The sequence below is a fragment of the Epinephelus fuscoguttatus genome, linkage group LG1 (assembly GCF_011397635.1).
Source record: "Epinephelus fuscoguttatus linkage group LG1, E.fuscoguttatus.final_Chr_v1".
NCBI lineage: Eukaryota > Metazoa > Chordata > Actinopteri > Perciformes > Serranidae > Epinephelus > Epinephelus fuscoguttatus.
In genome coordinates, this window is record NC_064752.1 from 22,163,474 (window position 1) to 22,179,690 (window position 16,217).

The following is a 16,217-nucleotide window of genomic DNA, read 5'->3' on the forward strand; positions in this document are numbered from 1 at the left end:
ATCCTGAACACCTTTGAATCCTGAGCAAATTGGTGGGATTTCTCTCAAAAACATGGGAAAAGACACAGTTTAGTAAGAAATGTTCTACAAATTGCAAAAAAAAAAAAATTAATAATAATAGTAATACATGCAGAAATCAATTTAAAAACTAGGGAAAAAGAAAAAATCATCTAGGGAAAACTTTATAAAAATTATTATTATTACCTTTAAAATTATGTTACAGAATTATTATAATTTGTACGCATTCTTTGCGTAAGTCAAGACTTATCAATTAAAATGGCACATTTAAAGTAAAGACTTGAGATCGTAACAGTTGAGACAGTCACTTTAATGGCAATCTAGATAATTACATAGCAGCAGGAACATTCATAAAACATCTTTAACGTCTAGAGTCTTGCAAAGCAACAATGTTGTTTCATAAATATTCATGTAGATAAATAAACTCTTCTGATGGGTATACAAATGAAACATGTTCATATATAACAAAAATGTATCTGTACTTGGCTGGTAATTTTCAAAACGACACGATTTCACCATGTACATAAATGTGAAGCTAGAACTAAGGTAAGAAATGTACGCTTCCTTTCTTACCCAGTTTGAATCCTTTATATGTAAATACTGCAGTATAGCACATCAAGTATCTACAATAACACATTGTATATTATGTCACCTTTAGTTAACAATTTAAACTGTTTTACTCTTTTTGAGGAAAACCAGAGAAAATATACAGGAGTGTTAGCCGTCGCCTTTCAAACAGCAAACCAATGTTGCAACGCAGTATTTTTATTTATCCTCCAATGTTTCTTTGAACCAGACATGACAAGTGTGCCTCGTTGTTTAAAGGAATAGTTTGACATTTGGGGAGATACACTTCTACGCTCTCTGGGGGAGAGTGACGTGAGAAGATTGACACCACTCTCATGTTTGTCTGTAGCTACAGCTGTTAGCTTAACGTAGCTTAGCTTAGCACAAAGTCTAGAGACAGGGAAACAGCTAACCTGGCTCTGTTCAATGGAAACTAGCATGTTCAAACTGTAAAATGTAAAACTTAAATATTTGTCCAGCACACGTGACAAATTCTTGTTTTTACACAATTGAGATATTAATGTGTAAGTTTTAGAGGTGCTGGAGTGCAGATTTTGTGGGGTCATCCCTATGTTTCCCAGGTTCTGTGTTTCCCGGATTCTATGTTCCCCACTTAACCCTGCAAAAAAGGTTCTATGTTCCCCACTTACACAAAAAGGGTTTGATGTTTCCCGCTTTGTTGAGCCGGGAACATAGAACCCGGGAAACACAGAACCTTCTTTGTGTAAGCGGGGAACATAGAACCTTTTTTGCAGGGTTAAGTGGGGAGCATAGAACCCGGGAAACATAGATACGCTCCCGACTTTGTTACTGTTGAGCAGAGCCAGACTTGTATGGAGCCAACAAAGTAACTTTAGATTTTGGCACTGAACATAACATTTGGCATTAAAAACAAAACCTGAACTGAGAAAGGAAACACTGGCATTGAAATACTTGTATTCAAAAAAGGTTGTATTGGCACAATAAAAGAAAGTTGAGATGAAATGAAAAATGCTTTTATTAACCCTCTCAGATAAAATCCCTGGACATTTTTGCATTTGAAAATATAATATATATTCAAGTCTTTAAATCAGTCTTTTTACCTGTAAACTGGTGGAGGAAATTAAAGGAGATGGAGTGTCCTCAGTGCCATCATTTACCCCCTTCAAGCAATTAAATCAGATGCTTGATGAGGAGCAGGTGGGATGAATTGCAGACGGCTATCCGCAGCTCGCAAGTGTAGCAATGTTGTAATGTGATGCGGCCCTACCCGCAGCCTTCAAGTTATTAATAGCTTAGAAAAACACTGCGTGCAATAGTCAAGTTCCCTTCCCTTATGTCCTAAAAAAGAAAAAAAAATTCAAGGAAAAGCCTAAGAATTTGCTTTGAAGACGTCACATGAGAGAAAAACGCGATACACAATATCAGCCCAATTATAGCCCGACGCAGTGACGTACAGTGTCAGCATGGATCGTGAACGACAACAAGTGTCATACGCAATAATCCATCATTTCATCTTGTGTAGTGTGTCATAGTATACGACAATCGACGCAGCCCCTGGGAAGTCTCACAACGTTCCAACAGTAGTCTAGCATGTTTGATTTTCTTTTTGTTGGTCACGACTTCTCCTGTCACAGCCGTCACTTTGGCCAATAGGAACACTCCCAGGCCCAGGGACCAATTGAGTCATAATCCGCCTATGACAGTACGGAAGATAAAGACACTCTAAATTCTGTTCCACAGGGACTTTAAGTGAAACATTCAACACAGGCTTTTAAGAAATAATCCAATCTTCCATTAAAGATTGAATGCAACACACTTGTTATTTTTTGACTATTTATTTACAGTCTTATTTTATGTATTTTGATATTTTGATTTTGTCAGTGACAATCTGATTTTTTTCTTCAAGTCAGTTTTCTCTCCAGTGACAAGTTGCGGTTTTCTTTCTTTATTTATTTATTCTACGCTCAGTCTCTATTCAGTTTTCTGACGTTCTGATGGTTTGGCAGAGGTCCGCTGGAACAAGCGTTAGGTTCTCAATACAACTTTTTCAAATGCAAGTGTTTCAATGCCAGTGTTTCCTGAGCCAGCTTCTTAACAGATCCATAACAGCTCCCTTTTTAGTTCAGCTTTTTGTTTTCAACGCCAAATTTTAATTTTCAATGCCAGAATCTAAAGTCACTGTTCTGGCTCCATAGAGTCACTGTTTCCTGTTTCAATGCTAAGCTAATCTCACCATCTGCTGCCTGTAGCTTCATCGCACAGATATGAGAGCAGGATATGTTGTCATCTTTCAACTCTCAAAATGTCAAACCTTTGCTTTAAGATGGCAGCACGCTGTTAGCTCTTACAATCTTAGTAAAACAGTCTGTTTTTATCAATGTGTCCTCTCCCTCTGCTCAACACAACAGTATTTGCCAGTATGTGAAGACTGAGAGACAGACTACAAGTGTAAAGCTTCAATATGCACATTCACTTCGGCTTCTGAGACCTAAAAGTTGTGTTCAGTTTACCAAGGCAGCCTGAATATGACCGATGACGAGCAGACATTTGAAACTGTTTGTTTTTCTGCTGTGTGTTGAAAGCTCTCCTCAGCACAGAAACAGTGGCTGCTCCCTGCAGCCAGTCCCTCTCTTATGAGCTCTGCTCTGCTTTGATTCTCCTGTCATTACTTGTTAATAAAGGTAGAAAATAACAGTCTTGGCCCTGGCTATCTCTTTAATGACAAGCCCCATTCTTCAGTGTGTGTCTGCCTGTGGGCTTGTGGTTTCGGCTACAGCGGTCACCACGCTTCAGCACACCGCACTTCATCCTTTCATCTTACACAGCGCTGATCAATGTGAGATCAGAGGGCAAACCACTTCATCTGCTGCCTGTCCATGTGTGAGTGTGTGTGTGTGTGTGTTCTTCTGTCCTCCCCTTAGCATGTAATTGGCTATGCCCAGAGGCTAAAAGTCTTGTAATCACTGTGTGTTCTCATCTCCTCTCAGGAGATCGCATGGTGAAGGAAATAACACTTCTACAAATCGATCACCGTGTGTTGAGTTAAATGTAAACTTACAGATATCATACAAGCAGACATTATAATTCTGATTAAATGTTAAGTGCTGTCTAACAAATGGCACATGTGAAGAGTTTTGATAATGTCTCAAAATCATGTAGAAGGTGGAATGTGTGGAAGCAGGAAACAAGAGGGAGCTTCACACACACACACAACACAGCGGTGATTAGCAACCGACTGTAGATCCAAATCTGGAGCTAAATTGGGCAGCAGCCAACAGAGGTGGGACCGAGTCATTGTTCTGCAAGTCACATGTCAGTCTTTGCAGTCAAGTTCCAAGTCAAGCCCCAAGTCAAGACAATTAAGCCTCAAGTTAAGACTAACAAGCCACTAGTCAAGACTAACAACCCCAAAGTCAAGACAAACAACTCCCAAATCAAGACTAATACGCCCTAAGTCAAGACTAACAAGCCACAAGTCAAGTCCAAAGTCCTAAAGTTCCAGTTTTGGGTGCTAAACAAGTCATAATGCACTCTTCACCAAATGGCATAAAATAATAAAAATAAGCCCCAAGTTAAGACTAACAAGCCCCAAGTCAACACTAACAACCCCCAAGTCAACACTAATAAGCCCCAAATCAAGATTAATAAACTCCAAGTCGAGACTAACAAGCCCCATGTCAAGACTAATAAGCCACAAGTCAAGACTAATAGGACCTAGGTCAAGACTATCAAGCCCCAAGTCGAGACTAATAAGCCCTAAGTCAAGACTAACAAGCCCGAAGTCAAGACTGATATACCCCAAGTCAAGACTAATAAGCCCCAAATCAAGACTAATAAGCCCCAAGCCATGGCCAAGTCGAGACTAATAAGCCCTAAGTCAAGACTAACAAGCCCGAAGTCAAGACTAATAAACCCGAAATTAAGACTAATAAGCCCCAAGCCATGGCCAAGTCGAGACTAATAAGCCCTAAGTCAAGACTAACAAGCCCGAAGTCAAGACTAATAAACCCGAAATTAAGACTAATAAGCCCCAAGCCATGGCCAAGTCAAGACTAACAAGCCCCAAGTCAAGACTAACAAACCCCAAGTCAAGACTAATAAGCCCCAAGCCATGGCCAAGTCAATACTACTAAGCCTTAGGTCAAGACTAACAAGCCCCAAGTCAAGACTAACAAGTTCCAAATCAAGACTAATATGCCCCAAGTCAAGACTAATAAGCCCCAAGCCATGGCCGGGTCAATACTACTAAGCCTTAAGTCAAGACTAACAAGCCCCAAGTCAAGTCAAACAAGACCTCAGTCAAGACTAATAAGCCCCAAGTCAAGACTAACAAGACCTAAGTCAAGACTAACAAGACCTAGGTCAAGACTAACAAGCCCCAAGTCAAGACTAACAAGCCCCAAGTTAAGACTAACAAGTCCCAAGTCAAGCCCCAAGTCAAGACTAATAATATTAAAATCAAGACTAACAAGACCTAAGTCAAGACTAACAAGCCCCAAGTCAAGACTAATAAGCCCCAAATCAAGACTAATAAGCCCCAAGCCATGGCCAAGTGAAGACTAATAAGCCCTAAGTCAAGACTAACAAGCCCCAAGTCAAGACTAACAAGCTCCAAATCAAGACTAATATGCCCCAAGTCAAGACTAATAAGCCCCAAGCCATGGCCAAGTCAATACTACTAAGCCTTAAGTCAAGACTAACAAGCCCCAAGTCAAGTCAAACAAGACCTCAGTCAAGACTAATAAGCCCCAAGTCAAGACTAACAAAACCTAAGTCAAGACTAACAAGACCTAGGTCAAGACTAACAAGCCCCAAGTCAAGACTAACAAGCCCCAAGTTAAGACTAACAAGTCCCAAGTCAAGCCCCAAGTCAAGACTAATAATATTAAAATCAAGACTAACAAGCCCCAAGTCAAGTCCAAAGTCCTAAAGTTCCAGTATCGGGTCCATAACAAGTCATAATGCATTCTTTAACAAATGTCATTTAAACAACAGGATATCTTAAAATTTACAAAAATCATAATGCTTTTAATCATTTGTATTTATTTGTTTAAAATAAGCTTGTTAAGAAGTCACATAGCTGTTATGCTAACGTTAGCTACAAATTAGCTCACTATGTTAATATTAGCCTCAACTTACTGCTCGTGTGTTGAACAAAGTTGGAAGTAGTTGTGTCTCTGTAATCTTAAACCCATGTTTTGCATACTTAGTTGGTTTTTTGTTGACAACCATGTAGTTTTACACTTATTAAATTATCTTTGGTATCATGTTTTGCAACATTAGTTTTTTATAGTTCTCTCCTGCAACTTGATTGGATGCTGTTGGATTGGTTTATACAAAATGGATCATCTTGGGATGAAGTGTCAACCTGTTCAGAATGAGCAGCGTTATTTTTAGTTGATTCAGGAAATGACTGGAAAAATGAATTGATCCGGGGCACACTTTTGACATAACTTAACTCTTAATTTTGCTTTGGGGGAAGTTATTAAGTATTTTTAAGTCCAAGAGTAGTCACACGTCATTGGTGTTAAAGTCTGAAGTGAGTTGAGCGTCTTTGAGTCATCAAATTTGTGATTCAAGTCCAAGTCAAGTGACTCGAGTCCACACTTCTGGTAAACAATAATGCAATAAAGTGATATACATTGTTTTTTTTTTTTTTATCATTATCACATCACTCTATCTCCAACAGATGTTTTCTCACTAGCTTAAAAGCAGCAGGCCACCAGTATTCTTCAAAACATCTGGGATACAGGAAAACTCTCATGACGTACATATACATTTCTGCAGCGAGTATTAAGCAACAATCATTTGCAGGACGAGATAAAGAAACTTAGAAAAAAATTATCCTCCAAAAAGTACTAAATAGCTTTGTAAATTTTAAATACTTATCCACTCTGTCAGTGTAAAAATGTGGAGAGCCGCAGCTCTCTGTGAATGTTAATTTAAGGTTAAAGCTGCAAAGATTTAACAGTCTTAAAGTCTTTAGGTAATTTGTTTCATGTAACAGTGAATGACCAAACTCTCGGAGTGTGACTAATTCTATTGTAGCTTTACTTCGGCAAAGCCCCGAGCTTTCATTTACTTCATACCCTTCAGTCGGAGTCAGATTTGTTCACTATTGTTTCTTCTGAAGTGGCACAATGTCTTGAAAACAATACATCAGAGGAAAGAGGTAACTCAGTGCCAAACGATGGTGGATAAATCACAAAGATCTGCAAAAGAGATTTTTTTTTTAAAGGATTAATTCAAGAAAGGCTGGCGAAGCATTTAAAGCCAGCCATTTAAGCTTTAACCTATTTCACAAGGTCTTTGTTTTCTATGTAGCCGTTTAATTCATGTACCCAGCTGTCGTGGGACACAGCAAAAAAAAAACAAAAAAACGAACAAGTGACCCACTCGTCCAGAGACAACACTTCAAACTTGAGAGGATCCTCTACCAAGTTTCCTTTTTTATAGTATATGTGCTTCAAGTTTTAAAACTAGGATGTCATCCATTTTGAATACATCTACAGTATATGCAAATATCTGCATCATCATCACTCTGCCCCAAATAAATTGGAAATGAGCAGGGTGTCTGTGGGTTGAAGCAGTAAGACTTGTTCTTTTGATTTGAGTTGCCCAAGTCAAGAAATACATTTCTCAAGAGTGAAATTATCTACCAGACACGGCACTTCTGCTCGGGGTTCATTTGACTGCCTTTTTGACACTGGAAAGCTTCTGAGAACGCTTCGAAATTCTGGAGAGATCCAAGCACCCTAAAGACGAGAGAAAAACAGAAACATTGTGATGTAAGCCACCTAAGTGAAATGTGAGCATTCTGTGCTCCTTTACTTGGAAATTCAGTGGGTGCCACCTTATCACATTGTTTTGGAATATGCTCATTGAAATTCAGGTTCAACACACCATTGAGAATCCTATTGTTGAAGCACAACCCCTCTTTTTGAAGCCATTATAATAAATGCTCATGAGTGTAAGAGGAGTTCTGCAAAGTGAGTCCAGCTCCTCACGTTTGGCTCAGTGAGTGAACCTGTGCTGATTCCAATACTTAGTTAAGTTGTGCTGTTTATTTGGCTTATATTTACCAGGGTTCCCATGGGCCCTTGAAATCCTTCATGTTTATGAATTTGAGGGGGAAAATCATGAAAATAAACATTAATAGAAAGGGATCATTTAAGTGTATCAGATTTCTTTCATTTTCAGGCTGGTTTTGTGGATTTGGAGCTAAATGTTGTGCCTGGGGCACGTCGTGTATTAATGATACGCGTTACCTGGAGGGGTTGAAAAAGATATACGTTTCTTCCCTGTTCCAAACCAAACCAAACCCTGAAAAGTGTAGGGTTAGCTAGCTAGCTACTGAAGCTATAGCCTACTGAATGTATACACGTTGCTTTTGCTTTGTAATGATTATAACAGTGAACAAAAGACTGACCCTGCTGTACAGGAACCAGTGAAGGGAAGCAGAGAAAGTTTGCTGATATTCAACCAGCTTCTGTGGCGATCAGCAGAGATGTGGTGGTTCACTTTTACACTGTGATCTGTAGCTTATAGTTCGGCTTTAGCTTCTAACTATCTTTGTCTTTTTAACCTGTTGTTGCTGCTGAGTCAGTTTGGATATATCTGGATATATCCTTCAAACACAGACTGTAGACCCCTCTGTCTGCTTCCCTCTGGAATCACTATTTCAGTTTTCCAAAAATATGATAATATTTCTTCAGGGAGTGCAGTTAGTTACAGTGTGGGCTCCATGCTCACTTCGACAGCTCAAAGCCTCAAGGCCTCACCAAAGACATTTACAAAGACTGGCTTGTTAAAGATCTGCAGGACATCCACATGACCCGATGGAGACCCTGCAGCAAATCAATAAAAGTTCACGCCATGGGCGAAGCAGCTTTTACAAGCCATGCTGCTAGAGCATCAAACAGGATGGCACTCTGCAAGCTAATAGTTATCAACCTTGATCTGTGTCTCAAACTATGCTGCAGTGTGTCCTTAAATTTGAGCCTGGGAAGTCCTTGAAAAGACCTGTGGAATAACCCTGATTTACAGTGTGGTGAATCTTTAAATCTAATGAGACAAAGCACCAGCTGTGTCCAGCTGTGGGTGCAGTGAGACTGGAGGAAAGGTGAAGCAGCTCTCTTAGTCCATCCACAGAGTAACAACAGCACGAGATGAATTTGACTCATGAATGAAAGAGTAAAATTAGTTATTGTTACTTCAAAGAAGAAAATAATCAAACCTACAATAACTGATTTTTCTTTGGCAACAGAAACCAGCTGTGAACATGACATTGTCATATTGTTACCTGTTCCCTGGTTATTTGATGCACTTGTTAGTAAACAGCTGCTTATTTACAGATCCAGCTGTTATGGAGAAAAATTAGCATTCACTTGTGGTTGTATCTCTGGCCACCTTACCACTGTATGTCCAATATTACCTCTCATTTTAGCTCTGCTTTGGGCTCAACCAACTCATGACAAAAATCTGTTTCTTATGCTGCTGGGGCGGCAGCAGCTCAGCCCATAGGGACTTGGGTTGGAAACTAGAAGGCTGCCAGTTCAAGTCCCCATCCGGACCAAATATGGAGTGCAGACTGGCAGCTGGAGAGCTGCAAGCTCACCTCCCTGAGCAAGGCACCAAACCCCCAACCGCTCAGGGCGCCTGTCCATGAGCAGCCCGGTCACTCTGACATCCCTCCATTATAGCATGTATAGATCCTGTTTGCGTGTGTGTGTGTGTGTGTGTGTGTGTGTGTGTGTGTGTGTGTATTTCAGGCCTGTGTGTATGTGACAACAGAGTGAAAAAATTGAATTTCCCCTCAGGGATTAATAAAGTATATCTTGTGTTCACTAGCTGGGCGCCAACTGAGTCTGACTGCTGCTTGGTGCTGAGCAGGTAGTGTATAAAATGTATAAAGACAAGCTGGGAGGCACTGCACGGTTCATCACTTCAAGCTGCATTTTTCACAGAGTAGTCATTGTTAATGATAAATTATTAATTATAGACTCTTCAAGTTAAATACATTGGATTCGCTGCATTTAACAAAACAAGCTTATTGTATTTTCTATCCGTCAATGATCAGAGCTTTTCTTAAATGTGTTAGGAACTCAAAAAACTAACACATTTATCAGTGTGGGTCTTATTTTGAAACTGAAGCACATGATGAGAGCTCCAGCAGCTTCTTTGGGTTTAACACAGCTGGTAAAACAAAAGTTTCCCACAGATTCACAGTTCTAAACCAGTGAGTCAGTTTAAAACCAAGCTGGTCGCATCGCTTCATAAACAGACTGCTGCTTTTATTGTTGTGAAAAATAACACTCATGCACAAGCAGAAATGTATTTACAACAACAGATTCCAGACCACAATAAACTCATCAGTAGAGATGTAGTTTAATCATTAAATAAATCCATCAATCTACCTATGAAAACATTGTTATTGGTTCTGACGTATTTAATTAAGCCCCTTACCTGTACTCTAAGGGACTGTGTGAGTCAGTCTTGATGGACTGGCTGGCATACTCAGGCCGATAAGCACCGCACCACACCTAGAAAAAAGAAAACGGATTAAATGGTGGAATGGTGATTCCAGAGAGTTTTAAAAGCATTCATTAGGAGTTTAAAGGAGCTTTCTTAAGACTGTAAAGGGACAGTCCACCCCGAAATTCTCATCAGATCTAGACTGATCCTGTAAAATTCACCTATCCAAGGTAGACTCAAAGTGAATTTACAGCTGTTTTTGTTCCATTTTTAGTACGTGTACATGCCTGGTCTCAGTTACATACGTTTCAAAACACTTAAATCAAAGGTCTTTTCACCTTTGCCTGAATATTTTCCAGAAAAAAACGATGCTGCAGATGACTCGAGCTGGGACTAATCAGCTGGAAAACACAATGGCACCATAGCATGAAGCCTCACTTAGTCCAAACGCAAAGTAGATTTCCCTCTGCCCTCTGTTTCATGTTTCCCCTTCCTAGTGTCTCATGTTCGTTTTCAGTCTGTCTGTGGGTGTTTGCTGGGCATGGCTTTCTGGTTCCCTCCTCCTGCCAATCCTGAGTGCCAGCAGCTGCTGAACCTGCACACCTGAACCACATCTACAATCAAGTCACTGCAGTATGAAACCTTGGCTCAAATACCCAGACTCAGCCAGGTCAGTCTCCTCTGCGGTACAGACATCCAGGCCAACTTCTATTTTTTTTGACGCTTTGTACTTTTGGACACCACTTCACACTCTGTTCTGTGTCTCAGGTTCACCACACCAGCTTCAACCATAACCCACCACACCCAGCCTCATTCTCATCTTCTGCTCACTGGATGTGGACTGCTCTGCCCTCAGCTATTCTGCCTGCTCTGCTTCCCTATTCCCAGCCCACCTCAGCCATCATGTCATTAAAGCCTACAGCTCCACTTCTTCAAACTACAATAAACTGCCTTTAACTATTCCCTGTTTCCTGGTTGTATTTGCATTTTGGGTCCTAAATTTAACTGCCACAACACACAATGTACTGAATGTGTGAATATGAGTTAAAAACTGATCAACAAAGACAGAAATGTCTATTTAGGAGCTTATTGTATGAACATTGAACATTTATAAGAGTATGGAGCCAGTAACTTGTTTGAAACTACACTCAAGGTGAGGTCTGTCATTACCTACAAGACTCATGAGCCATTGGGCCAACCGTTTGCTTAAGATTGGCTCTGTAACCTGAGGACTGAGGATGACCCTTCCTTTCAGCACAGGCTCTCGTTGGCTACTGTAGTCTATAGTAAAAATATAGAAGCTCCTACTGGCTCAAATGAGGTGTCAATCAAAAGGTCAGAGTTCAGCTGCCGTTTTGATAGTGAGGAATCAGCATATTTACATGCAAATGGGAGTTATTACGTAGAGTAAGAAGAGAAATGTGAACATTTGAAATGATGCAGCAGCAGTTTGTGATATCTATGGATGTAATAATGTGTTTAGACTAAATATTTTGCTGGATTTAGATCGTTTGGACCTTTGTTGGAATATTAGCAATCTGTGGATTAAAATAATGCTTCATAGGTTAGGTTATAACTGTTTGTTTGTTGTTTGTCTGACAGAAGCGTTTATTGAACCTGCTGTGGTGGTTGTATCTTGAAATGATCCACATTCATCGAACCACGAGGAGGATAGTTTTCTAACGATAGGTCGTATAAGTAAACTGCTTGAACACAGCAGTTGTTTATACATAATTATCAAATATAACTTTGCGAGGACCCGTAGAAGGGACACTGGGTTGTTATAAGGGTTGGTAAAAGAACTGTTCTGCAGACTGTTAAAGAGACACTTCACCCCTAGTTACTTGTCAGGTCTAAACTGATAAATACATTTTACAAACTACAAATTTAGTATTTCATACCTCTAACGTAACTCATGTTTATTATACAATATTTTACAGCACTTTGCATCTATCAATTCTTCTAATTCCCAGCTTTATCGACTGCAAGTTTGGCACAAGTTTTTTTACTCGTGTACCAACTTACGTGTTAAGTATATCGTCGCAGTGGGGAATCTTGAAAAACATTTCTAACATTTGACCTGTTTAACAGTTGATGACAGTTTTCTGCTTTCGGGTTACATTCTCAGGCACCGAGATGCTCTTTATTTTGGCAGCTCTTCTTCATCCCCTATGTGTGTGTGTAGCTAAACACTGATTTGTTCTGAGATTGCTTCAGCGTCTCACCCCTGACCCTCTCCCTTTGTCCCACTGTTTACTTCTCGGCACCAAACATCCACTGAAAAATGCGCCTCCTGAGCGTTGGCTCTCAACTCCAGACGAAGAAATTATTGTCTGCCTTCCGTCTGCTGAAATAATACATTCAGAAACAACATGTCCCCTCATTATTCTTACTTACTTGGGCAAAGTTGAGAAAGAAAAGTTGCTTGTGATCCATGTCTAGACCAGGCAGACGAGGCTCCTCACCCTCCATCTCCACCCACTTTAGATAAGCCTGTAAACACACGGAAGCATACATACACTTGAAAACAGATTTCAGATGTGCAGAATGTTTATTATAAACATTTTGTACTTGCTGCTGAAATAGTAACATGTGGTTTTGCAGCTAACATCCAACCTTATATGCCTGACGAACCCCTCCATTGTCTGCAATGTTCTCCCCCAAAGTGCTGATTCCACTGACCTGCAGCCACACAGTCAAAACCATGACATGAAAACACTCATTCTGGTCACTTAATACATGGTTTACATTGTCGGAGATTACAGCCGAGACAAAACATCTCATTTCATACTGCACATGCCACTGGGTGCTTACGTTTTGTCCTCCCGCTAGCTTCCAGTTGAAGTTGCCATACTGTTGCACCATGCACTGTGACTGCTCTTTAAAATGCTCAGCAGAGTAATTACTCCACCAGTTTAGCATATTACCATCCTTGTCAAAATTACGCCCTGTGAGGAAACAGAATGCATTAAGTCAAAGTACTGTTTGCCAAACATGATGCATCTACAAAGCAGTATCCAATCACAGTCACAACAGCAGACTTAAAATAAACTGTTATTACAAAATGACAGTGAATGATAAACTTCCCAAAATATCCACCATGGATCATTCCTGTCTCACCATTGTCATCGAATCCGTGTGTGATCTCATGTCCGATAACCATTCCTATGCCACCAAAGTTGAGTGCCTGGTGCTGATGTTTACTGAAGAAAGGCGGCTGCAGGATTCCTGCTGGAAACACTGGACAGACAAAAACAACAGGAGTGAAAACACAGTAAGTACTGGCAACACTAAACAGGATTACACAGAGGAGTAACTGTGTTACTATAAAAACAACACGTCTTATTTGTCCACAGAGGCAAAGCTCTTACCAATCTGGTTTCTGTTGGGTGAGTAGAAAGCATTCACTACAGCAGCACCAATGATCCACCTGAGGAGGGATTGGTTTATAATTGATTAAAGAGAACAAAACTGCATTTTAAGTCAGATATATTATCCTGTAAAACCCATGCACAGAGCACAATTTGTACCATGAAACAACATATTCAAACCTTCCAGTGGTGGAATATAACTAAATGCATTTACTCAAGTACTGCACTTAAAAACAATTTTGAGGTACTCGTACTTTATTTGAGCATTTCCATTTTATGCTCATTAATGCTATGCTCACATGGAGTCGGGGAGATGACAGACGGCAAACCGGATATCATTTTAATGGACGAGAGCAAGACGATAGAATTAGGAGAGGCCAGCACAGAATACTGATATTGCTAACAGTAGCATTAATGGTGCCATTTAAAGATAAATATTTCAACTTTTTTGCCGTCCTCCACGTCAGCATTAATAACCGGATTTTATGTAGCTCCCTTACATGGGGAGAAAACATGGGTGATCTGCACAGTTACTGGACATTACTAGAAAAATGACATAAAAAATAAACATAAAATAATTCTATTTCATATATTTTATTCCCCCCTTTGTAACTAATACGGCATCACCATCACAACGTATCGTCAGGCATGTTTGGTTTTGCTGTCCTGCCTTTCCATCAGACTGTTTGTTTGTTTGTTTTTCCCGTGCTGTCCAGAAGGTGTTTTTCCGTCTGTCGTCTGCCTGATTAACACAGCATTATACTTCTACATTAATACATTTCAGAGGCTAGTATTGTACTTTTTATTACACTACATTTATTTGACAACTAAAGATATTTCTTACTTTGCAGATGTAAATTAATGACACAAAATAAATAAGTTAAGCTGCCCAGCAGTGTATAAAGTAGTTGAAATGAGCTCCAGTTCATTTACCAGCTGCAACATTAAAAGGATGTACACACCAATGCATCACTAACCATTATAACAAAGTGTCTATTGCGCTGGAGTGAAAATGGTCACACTGCAGCTATTCAGCTATTTACACCAATCCCTATGACGTGTCAATATGGATTCCACTGCGTGCTGTGATTTGCTCGTACTCGTCACGTTGATGCATGGGGTTTGGAAGCAGTCGGGATTATAGCAAAGAGGCCGTGGTTAGGGCTGGTTTTAGCCATTCTCAGATACTCTGATACATATATGTAAAAAACTCATAAATGTATTGTCAGAAAATCAAGTGATGTAGTACAAAGAGCAACACAGTTCAAAGAAGGCATGAGGTGTGTTAGATGAATGGGTTCTGCACAGGACTTTCATGTAGGAGCCTGGGGTTAAAGTCCTGTGTTGGCGTAGTATTTTTAGCAGAATAGCTGAATAGACCCGTTTGTGTTAACGTTATACTTCTACATTGCATTGTCACATTGTCACATTTGCTATTCCGCTCTAGGAGCAAATAGCATTGTTGGCTACAGACACCTTGGTGCTAATAGCATCTGCCTAATTATAATCCAGTAGTATAATATATATGATTCTAAAATCAGCCATTCTGCATAATGAGTACTTACTTACTTTGTGTACTGTAAATATATTTTTATGCTATTACTTCTGTGCTTTACTTAAAGGTCTAGCGTTTAGGATTCAGTGACAACTAGCGGTGAGGTTGCAGATTGCAACCAACTGAAACTTCTCTTGTGTGCCAAGCATGTAAGAGAAACTATGGTGGCCGATATGAAAACACAGTACGAAGTAGGACTCTACGAAGAGTCAGTTTGATTTGTCCATTCTGAGCTACTGTAGAATAACACGGCAGACTCTGTGAGAGAGGACCTGCTCTGTGTAGATATAAATGGCTCAGTCTAAGGACAAAACAGAAACACAACAATTCTTATTTTCGGGTGATTATAAACTAATGAAAACATAGTTATGAATTTACATTCCATTTCTGCCAATAGAGACCGCTAAATACTACACACTGGACCTTTAAATAAGATTTGTAAGATCAAGTTTTACTTTTCAGTGTTCTATGAAGATACAGAACATCTTCCTCTTGTTACTTTAGGACATTGAGTTCAACATGTCAACTTAAAAAAAAATAAATTTTTTGTTATGTTTTGGCTGAGGACAACAGAAGGAGGGAGCAAAAATCTATGACTGTGATATGTCACCGTTGATGACATTTCATGTCACGCACTCTACGTGAGAGCACTGATAAAGCACAATGACCACCAGAGTACAAGAGCTTGTGTTTTACTGATAAGAACAGCTTGTGCTGTCAGATGCATCAACAGCTTACAGGTCGGGGTCCACAGGTTCTCTGAGCTTCTTCAGACTCTTGTGTGCCTCTGACTTGAGGTTCTCGAGGATGTTCTCAAAGTAGTGCTCTTCACTAAAATTCAGCTGGAGAGAGAAACAAGACAAATGAGAGATCGGTGACACATGTCAGGTATAAACACAGCATGGCTTGAAAAACAAACTCAGGTGCTACTTACATGAGCATACTCCTGGTCAAGCTTCTTGTTGCTGTCCTGCAGAATATGATCTGGATAACCAATATGCTCCTTGATTGCCATGGCCTACATGACATGTGGAACATTAGTATGATAATACAGAACATCTGGAGATGATACCCCCTTATTTTCTTAGCTTGGCTGTGTACTTTACCTTCTCTCTTGCCTTCTCCTTTGAGGGAAAATCCATCCAGCTTAACTCCTCCAGTGTTTCCACGTACGCTTTCTGGATCTTACTGATGAGGTCACTGACCTGTTAACAGTGTGATTACAATCCCATACAGACACAAACTGCCGT

The 16,217-nt window shown here is 39.9% G+C and overlaps 1 protein-coding gene across 4 annotated transcripts in view; it reads right to left on the bottom strand.

Moving 5' to 3' along the window:
* Positions 1-1,215: 1,215 nt before the first annotated feature.
* mmel1 (membrane metallo-endopeptidase-like 1) overlaps positions 1,216-16,217 on the bottom strand; it is a 49,478-nt gene continuing 34,476 nt past the window's right edge. For 2 of the 4 annotated variants that reach the window (XM_049584352.1, XM_049584345.1), the window contains 10 exons: positions 16,074-16,172; positions 15,902-15,985; positions 15,706-15,809; positions 13,413-13,471; positions 13,162-13,281; positions 12,856-12,989; positions 12,658-12,723; positions 12,439-12,534; positions 10,033-10,109; positions 1,216-7,322 (listed from right to left, as the gene is read on the bottom strand). In XM_049584352.1, the coding sequence (XP_049440309.1) occupies positions 7,223-7,322; positions 10,033-10,109; positions 12,439-12,534; positions 12,658-12,723; positions 12,856-12,989; positions 13,162-13,281; positions 13,413-13,471; positions 15,706-15,809; positions 15,902-15,985; positions 16,074-16,172 (939 nt within the window). In that variant the 3' untranslated portion in view covers positions 1,216-7,222. The remainder of the gene's footprint in view (positions 7,323-10,032; positions 10,110-12,438; positions 12,535-12,657; positions 12,724-12,855; positions 12,990-13,161; positions 13,282-13,412; positions 13,472-15,705; positions 15,810-15,901; positions 15,986-16,073; positions 16,173-16,217) is intronic. The other 2 variants (XR_007449902.1, XR_007449903.1) reach the window with 2 other exon arrangements.